The following is an 8887-nucleotide window of genomic DNA, read 5'->3' on the forward strand; positions in this document are numbered from 1 at the left end:
CTTCATGTAATTATTATAGAATTATTTTCACTGCTACTTCATAACTGTAATTTTGCTACTGTTATGAATATCTGATATGCAGGATGTCTGTTATGCAACTTCCCCAAAAGGGTCTCGATCCACAGGCTGAGAGCCGCTGCCATAGAGGCTTACATTCAGGCTCTTATTGTTTTCTGATAGTGTCCCATATGTGCTATTATTCAGTCGCCTCGCTCTTGGGAGGAGTCAAACCAGGGAAGGACCTAGCTCTGCGCATGTGAGTGAAACTGAAAACAGCCAGGAGACGCTGGGTCATCCTGATCCAAGAAGGAATCATAAGTTAGGGCTCAGTAAAGAGACCACCAAAATGGCCGCTCCATGGCTAAGGGGAGGCTTTATTGTGGGTAAGAGAGAGAACATTCAGAGGTACTTGGGAGAGTCCAGAACAGAAAGAAAAAGAAGCACACTGGACATATCCAGAGCTGTCTGCAAGAGAAGTGAGAATGGCGTGTGTTGAGCACACACACACACACACACACACACACACACGCATGACGAGCTACATAGAGCAGGTATCTGGGAGGAGGGAGGCCTGTGAACTGCCGGCAGCTAGCGACCACAGGTATACCCACTGGCAGTGACCCTTTCTGGCAGGCAGAAACCCATTTAGCAGGTTCCTGAGAGATGCTGGCTTGTAGGCTTGTAGCAATCCTATAGTCCAGCTTGAGCTGAACCCAGGCTCATTCCTGGCCATATGCATGGCCTTCAGGAGTTCAGGGAGTTAGAATTTTCTTTGGACCTTACAATAATAAGGTCCCCTTTTCTTCCAGGAGGCTGAGAAGATGTTGGAAATAGGGGGTGATAAGTTCCCGCTCGAAAGCAGGAAGTTGCTAAGTAGTCCTGGCAAGAACAGCAACTTCAGGTAAGCCCCCAGATACCACAGCTTGCTGCTCGATTCCTGCCACAATCCTGCTGCCCTTCTGAGGAGCGGAGAAGTTGGCCCACCTTGTTGAAGCAGCTTTCCATTCCACTGTGTTCTGAACGCCTGCTGCGTGCCCCACTTTGTAGAGTTGGGAGTCAGGGAGCCAGTGTCCCCGGGGCCTTCTGCTGCCTTCTGCCATGTCGGGTGGACAGAGGCTTTGCTCGTGTCCCCATCAGTCTTTACAACAGTCCTCTAAGGGTCATTAGCTGCTTTGAACAACTGAGAAAACTGATTAGGAAATGTGCCAGGGTTACAAAGCTGCTAATACAAGTTCAGGATTGAGGTGGGACCTCTCTGCTTCTCAACCCTGTGTTCTTCTCGTCCACTTTCATAAGATCAGTCAGGTACGTTATCATTTCCAGGGGCTCCTCAGCCTGGTGGGCATGTCGTGCCTGCACTGGGGTCTGACTTTGGGGACAGGAAGAGACAGTTCACTCCAATGTGGGCTATAGCATTTTCAGTTCAGGGAGTCAAGAGGACACTGACCTTGAAGCCCAGACAAACCCTGTGCTGGTGTCTCAGCCCCTTTCTCTACCAAACTAGTTGCTCTCCACGAAGCACAGGGCACCAGCTGCTCTGACACCCGCGTCTGTCTGGGAGCAGCAGACTCAGGCTGTGGGAGCCTGGAGGAGAGAACAGCAGGAGGCGGGAAGAGGCCTGACGGCCACCACCTCCAGATCCCGGGGATTAGCTGTGATTTGATTGCAGATAAAGCAGGGAATCTCATCTTTGGTCCCTGAGAAGGTGTCTGTGTGTTGTATGGGAGAGACCATCAGCTCTGATGTCTAGCAGCAAAGCAGGATCATGGCTTCTTTTCCTGTGGGATGCCGCTGCTTCTCTTTGCTTTTCAGGAGACTGTCTGGCCCATAGATGGCTCTAGAGTAGTCTGGGGTTTCCCAGGACCAGGGGCTGTGTTAAGGGTCTTGGTTCTGTGCAGTTGTTTAACTTTTGATGGACACTTAGCCCAGAAAACTTTGGGTTTTACACCTTCAAAATGAGTATTATGACTATCCATCTCTGTCCCTGTCATTGTTAAGCTAACAGAGTATGGAAGTCTTTTGTAAACTATAATGAAAGAGATTCTGTTATGTAAATGAGAACGAACAAGAGTGCCTGCCACACCGCTGCCACTGTGTGGCAGCTCTTTGAAAGCACCAGCCCCAACGCAGCCCTGCTCAAAGCCATCTTGCCCCTCCTGCCCTGGCCTCTCCTGGCTGCAGATGGACCGCCCAGCTCCATGCTTAAGCCGCTCACCCTCCTTGTGGGGTGATGCTCACGGGAAACTAGGGTGTGTCTTACATGTTTGATATTCACTGCCTAAGCTTATATTTCAGATGTGACCCTTCTGAGATTAATATATCAGATGAAATGCCCAAAACCACAGTCTGGAAGGCTCTCAGTATAAATTCTGGAAATACAAAGGAGAAAAGGTAAAAAGATTTCTAATTTTTCATTTTTATTTACTTCTGACTTTTGAAATGGCAGTAGTGTTAAAGGTAAGATGTATGTTACTTGTAGGATTGGAATTCCCTGGTAAACAACAAAACTATTGCTAACTGTGCAGTAAGAGAAATAAAAACACAAAGTTCCCAAATACTTGAAAAGACAGGCTGTTCTGGGCTGCCCATTTACTTTGGCCCCAAAGGCAGGCTCTAATTATTTTAGAATGTAAATTTGCTTTACCTGTTTAGTTTCTTTAATTCACTTGGAGAAAGCTTCTCATTTCAGAACCTAAAGGTTGTTTCTGATTACTACAACCACACAAACTGGAAAATTGCTAAAAGCCTGTTAACACTAATAAATAATATAATAATGATAATAATGGCTCAAACTTTGACCCACTTAACTTAGGTTCTGAAATAAGAATTTTGCTAAAATAACAGTTTTCATATTCTGCAAAGAAATTTCTCTGTCATTTAACAATAGCATAGATCAGTTTTAATCAGAAAATGAAAGGATCAGAGGTATCTTTGCCTACATTAAGGAATGATATGTATATAAGTGAGAATTTTAGCCTAAACACCACTTACATCTAAGTCCTCAGATAAAAGAAGGGAAAAAATGTGAGTCTTGATATAGATAACAGGTTTTGTTAAAACAGACAAGCCAGGAGCTGGGAAAGCTGGTCCTGCTCCTACTTCCGGGCTTAACTTGGCATTTTGCCGCTTCTGGCATTTGACTCGGTGGTAAAGTGGGGTACTAGTGAGGTCGCTCTGGGGAGCAACCGAGTGCTTCCCAGGGTCACAGCTGCCAGTGTGTGCCGCCACTTCTTCCCTGAGTGGGTTAAAATAGATCTCTGTTCAATGCAAGTGAAACACAGAATCTTTTTCTCTCAGAGGAAAATCCAGGCAGCTGTGGAAATGTATAACACATGTGGTTATTTTTAGTTTAGAACTAGTCTACTTGTAAATGAATTTAAAATATAGCTAGATCCAAGTTGTGGTGGCATCTTCAAAGTATTGTGTTGAGAGCAGGCGCATGACATGTGTCCCTTTGTCTCACTGTGACATTGTTATCCAGCCTCTTCAATTGAGACTCTGCTGGGGTGGAAGATTTGGGCCATGAGTTGCCTCAGAGAAGTTCTGGGTTTCGAGAAATTGGTGAGTCTCTCGGAGAAGAAGCCAGGCTGAGTCAGGCCCTGTCCTTGGTCATCTCAAAGCCATGCAACCCGGAAGCTTTCAGTCGCTCAGTGTGCATTGGAAGACATACAGCTACCCTCATGCCAGCAGCCAGGCACCAGCAGGACCACCGGCAGGACCACTGGCAGGACGACCTCCTGTTGCTTCCTCTCCTCTTTCTTCTTCCTCTTCAGAACTGCCACCATTAAGGAGCCAGCTTCCCATTTTTCAGACATTTTCTCCTGTACTCTCTGCTGGCCTCGGAAGCCACACGAGTCCATTCTGTCATGAGGATTCCTTCATGAGATCCCTCTTCATGAACGGTGGCTTGGGGTGGTAGCAGAGGGGCTAAGAAGGGAGGTTCCTGCACTGTTGCCAGCTGCAGCTCACGGGCAGCCTCCCTTCCATCTCTACTTGAAAGGGGTGCTGGTCAGACCAGACACTGTAGGAGGTTTGCTGCCTGAGATCAACCATCCAGGCATCAACAGTGGCCACCACCAGAAGTGGCAAGATGCCACTGACCTGGGGTCATCCGTATCAATTCCCAGACAACACGATGTCGGCAGACCTTTGGAAGATGCAGGGCCAAGTGTGAGAGCAAGAGTTTAGCTGAATAAAGGAAGGCTTCAGAGAAGTCGGCAACATTAGGGGATTGAACATCTTTTCTTGGGTTCCCTTGAAACTAGAGAAGGAGAAGGAGCCTGTGACTGAAGCGACCAGGGCAGACTTCCTAGCCTGGGGTTTGGTGTCAGGTCTGTTTTGTAGCCCTTTAGGAAAGATCGGTGGCAGTTCTTTGTGAGTCAAAAAGTGGGTCTGGGGTTGTTGTTGGCTGTTTTGTGGGACTGTTTGACATTCTGCTGTTGTCTCTTGAGGCTACATTGTTATTTCACCCTGGAGAAGTAACAACACAGTGCTCCTCGACATCTCCTTAGCTGCCTTGGTAGCGAACACCATCACTCAATGGACCAAAACCGCCTTCAGCCCTGTGGCTTCCTTGTCACACAGATTTCTTTTGGTTGACAGAAGTTCTGCATCTCAGATATAAAAATCCATGCTAAGAAATGAACTGTAAATGGTGAAGTCAGTTTGGGCTCTTGGTTTCAAAGTATGTGAGTGATTTTACAACTACTGTCAGGGGTTTGGGCCCCGGCGCTCATAGACCTCCCCTTCCTTTGTGCACAGAGAGTGACTAGCGAGCTGGTCCTGCTGGCTTTCCATCTGCATCTTTGTACACAAGACCTCCCCGTACACAGTGTGTGCTTTCTTTCCCTGGGTGAGGACGCGTGCGCCATTTGATGCGGTTTGCACCCTCAGACTCTGACTGCACACTAAGGCATCTGCTTACTCTCTAAAGCGTTTGCTGTTGAGGGACCCTTGTCGCCACCACTTCCCTGCCTGTGCAGGCCACTGTCCTGTTGACGCAAAGATGATTTTCAAGATATTTAACAATCGGTACAGGACAGACACAAGGCACGCAGAGCAGATACCCTTTGTAAAATAGTGGCAGGCATTGCTGTTCTGTGCCTGGTGAATGAATGCCACCCTACTCTCAAATCCTGACGTCCTCTGAAATAGGGGTTTTGTTCCTGGTTTGTCTGATCTCTATGCACAGGAGATGTCTGTTCTGTTTCAGCAGCAGCCCTGACTTGCTCTCAGGTATTCCATACTGGAACAGGCAGGTTCTACAGAAATCAGTGGGCATTAAAGTCTCTGAGAGCCAAATTTCCCGAGCAGATCCCTTCAGGGCAGATCTAATCATTGTAACCCTTTCCCAGCTGGGAATGATTCTGAAGCAGCCTGTCGTGGGAAAACTTTCTTGATAACTTCATGGCTGCTCTCTTTCATTGCTTTTGACCCCTGGGAACACCCCCCTTTTCTTGCCCCATCTTTTTCCTCCTGTATTTTCATGCAACCTTTTGTGTAGGGAAATTGGTGACTGCTTCACCTCCTGCTCTGGCCTCCGTGCACCTGAGAGGCAGGAGTGTGGGGTGCCCATCCTGCACCGAAGTCAGTGGCAGTGTCGCTGAGGACAGTGGCTCTTCCCAAGCCCTGATGCTGAGTAGCCCTGGGGGTGGGGCTGCCTTTGTTAGCCCTGAGCAATGCAGCTGTGGGACCTCTGGTTTTTTCTCATGCCAACGTTTGCTGGGACCAGAGAAGTGGTCATCTGTTCTCTGAAAGGGTAGCTCTCTGCTGCCAGCCAATGTCCTGACACGCTGGTGCTGTCAGCTGGCAATGTGACCCAAGTGGAGGGAGGCAGAGACTCAAGAACATGTTGCAAGTTGAGCCTTGGCTCTAGGGTTGCTTCCTGACGACTCTCAGGGAGAAGGTGAAGACCTGAAGAGATAGATGCACTGTGAGGTTGCCAGTGTGTTTGGTTGCCTAACACACGTGCAGCGTGGGTAAGGTCAGGAGGCCGTGTGCTTCACCACCCGCAGCCCCATCCCAGGTCTCCTTCACTCATGAAACCTGCCTTTTTTATAGACAGAAAGCGGCCATATCTTCCCCAAAGACAATGTGAATAGTCATAGTTTCTCTTTGTTGATGATGGGACTTTTAAATTTCTTATAAACGCTGGATAAAAATCTGGCATTGACTAAGTCCGCAGCCTGCCCAAAGGCTAGGGCAGCCTTCCAGCCTCCCCTCTGGACAGTCTGTGGTTTGTGCTCATCCTAAAGGACAGCTCCTAATCCCACTTTCTCCTCCACCTGCCCAGCTCTCCAGACTCCTTCATCAGTCAGGGAAGCAGGGATTGTCCTTGTACCCTGTCTAGTGACCCATCGTTCGTATACTGAAGCGTAGGATTGGTTAGGGTCTAGGACCCCTGGGATTTTTTTTAGTCTTTAATGAACATCAGAGACACCATTATCATATTGTCTCCCCTGTGACTTTGCCAGTGTCTTTGAAGGTCTTTGAAAGAGTGACAGAACCTTCACCTAGGACTTTAACTGTATATGTGTGGGTGTTTGTCTACATGTATGTCTTTGTACCATGTGTGTGCCCGGGGCCTGAAGAGAGCAGAGGGCATCACACTTCCTGGAACCAGATTTACAGATCATTGTGAGCATCCATGTGGGTGTTGGGACTCATCCCTGGGTCCTCCTGACCGTGGAACCTTGTCCTCAGCTTCCTGGGCTCTTAAGCTGTGGGGTCAGGCTAGTTTGTCCCTCGTGGCCCTCAGCATCCTCGCTGGACATTCTCAGGCCCTCCTCTCTTAGTGGAGACCCTTTAGCCGGCCCTGGCTGGCTGGGCGAGACCTCACCCACGAGCCTGCCTCTTCTGCCTCGGCTTTCCTGGAACCATTTCTTTCTCTCCTTCAGCTCTTCCTGCCATTGTTCAGGTTCCTTCTGTGGAAAGAACCCTGACCAGCAGCTGAGGTGACCAGGGCTTCGAGTTCAGCTGCTGCTGCTGCCTCTCAGAAAAGGACCTCTATGGTTATGCTCTGGCATGACATGTTGAGGAGCTCTAAGTTCCTAAGCTCCCATGTTCGTCTGTACTGATCACATGACATGTTGAGGAGCTCTAAGCGTTCCAAAGCACCCATGTTCATCTATACTGATCTACATTTGCTCTAGGCAGGAAAACACATTCAAAATTGAAATAGAAGCAAATTTCTGCTCTAACTATTTTTGAGTGATTCTCGGTTCCCCCTCCAACACTCCTGCTCTGAGATAGGGTCTCACTGTGTAGACCAAGCTAGCCATCAGCTTGCAGCAGTTTTCCTGCCTCCCCAGCGCTGGGGTTCCGAGCATGAGCCACCATACCTGGCTTGCCCTTGGTCTTCATGGCATTAATTATAGAGAATGAATGACTGACCCAGTCACACTCTTTCTTCAGTTGCCTTTTTTGTGGCCAGAAATGAGGATAATTTTCATAAGCAAAGGAGGTATGAAGTAACCATTGCTGTTCGGAGTGTGTGCGAGGAGTGGAGTCTTTTCAGTAGCCGTCAGGAGTGAGCCATCCAGACTGGGTCCTTAGAGGAGATTCTGTGCTCAGAAGAATGGAATGGGTTTGGTCCTTCCCAAGAGAGAAGGAATAGTGCCCTCCCCCAGATCTAACCCACTTCCGGTGAATACGAAGTGTTTACCCCTAGCTGCCATTCTCAGAGCAGGAGGCATAGCCCATCCCCCCACCCTCCCACAACCTCTTCCTAAACCCAGGCACAATTGGCTGGCCTGGGCATTGCTTAACGGGCATATGGGCGATTTCTCCAGCAGGCTTTTACTTGTGTGATTGCCTTGGAACCTGAAGTACTAACCTGAATGTGCAATTGATCCTTTTGTGAGAGAAGCCAAAATCCTTCCTGCCCCTCTCCACTCCTGAGATGCTAAGCCGGCCTCTTGTCTCTTGTCTGTCATTGGTTAGAAGTGGCTGATGGTGTCCATGGAGAGCAGGGCAGCCTTCCCACGGAAGGGGACTGATGGTATCTGTGGAGAGCAGGGCAGTCTTCCCACAGACAGGGCGACTCGAGGTGCTGGAACTTTCCCCTCCGTTTCTATGTTCTCTCTAGTAGGTCTCGTGCAGAAGCAGATATTTTGTTTTAGAAATTCCAAAGTCTATATTTTTAGTGTAAGAAGTGTACCCTCACCACACTCCATGGCGTAAATAGAACTGGGAATAAAATGTGTCATTGTGATTATCCCATAGCAGTGTGTGCTAGAAACAAGACCCCCCCGTTCTGGGCTGTCTATGGCGGGCAGGTGACTGTGACAGTGTATCTCTTAGCCCTCCGCCTGCCCTCATTTGTGTGTGCTCACCTCTCTGGGCGACAAATAAAGTCCGTATAAACTGTTTGCTTCTGTGCTGTTTTTTGAGCCTGAGTTCAGGTCATATGGAGAAGATTCATGAAGATAGTGGAACAAAGGATTGGAGGGGAGGGGTCTGCCAAGGGTGCGGCAGATGGGGCTTTGTGGCTCTATGTGCTGTCCTGAGCCTCTAGAATGCTTACAGCTGGGCCATGGCACAGGCTAATGGGCCTCTCTTAGAGCCAGCAGGAAAGGAAAGGGATATTTTGAAGACACCCCTGGACTATGAGATCAATATCTAAGCACTACCCAGTGCCTCAAAATACAGATTTTAGGATATGGCTCCTAAAGGTTGGTTCTGGGAGAGTGCGGGGGCACTTGGTTACTTTAACTCTCAAACTTCACAGTTCAACGTTAGGGACAAGGGGAAGATGGACATGGTGGAGTAGGAACAGCCAGTGGGGGAGTGAAAGAAAAGGGGATGTGGGGAGCCAGGCAAGGATGCCCGACTGGATGACAAAAAACTTATCCCCTGGAAGCACCCAGTGTGGATATTCAGAAAGGTG

General features: G+C 48.7%; 1 protein-coding gene across 3 annotated transcripts in view; it reads left to right on the plus strand.

Annotated features, from left to right (window-relative positions):
* Slc4a8 (solute carrier family 4 member 8) overlaps positions 1-8369 on the plus strand; it is a 70389-nt gene extending 62020 nt beyond the window's left edge. For all 3 annotated transcript variants that reach the window (XM_050122507.1, XM_050122509.1, XM_050122508.1), the window contains exons 23-25: positions 810-901; positions 2296-2391; positions 3482-8369. In XM_050122507.1, coding sequence (XP_049978464.1) covers positions 810-901; positions 2296-2391; positions 3482-3494 — 201 coding nt within the window. In that variant the 3' untranslated portion in view covers positions 3495-8369. The remainder of the gene's footprint in view (positions 1-809; positions 902-2295; positions 2392-3481) is intronic.
* Positions 8370-8887: the final 518 nt, after the last annotated feature.

Source organism: Alexandromys fortis, unplaced genomic scaffold, assembly GCF_014885135.2.
Source record: "Alexandromys fortis isolate MF-2015 unplaced genomic scaffold, M_Fortis_MF-2015_v1.1 scaffold_216, whole genome shotgun sequence".
In the NCBI taxonomy this organism is placed as follows: domain Eukaryota; kingdom Metazoa; phylum Chordata; class Mammalia; order Rodentia; family Cricetidae; genus Alexandromys; species Alexandromys fortis.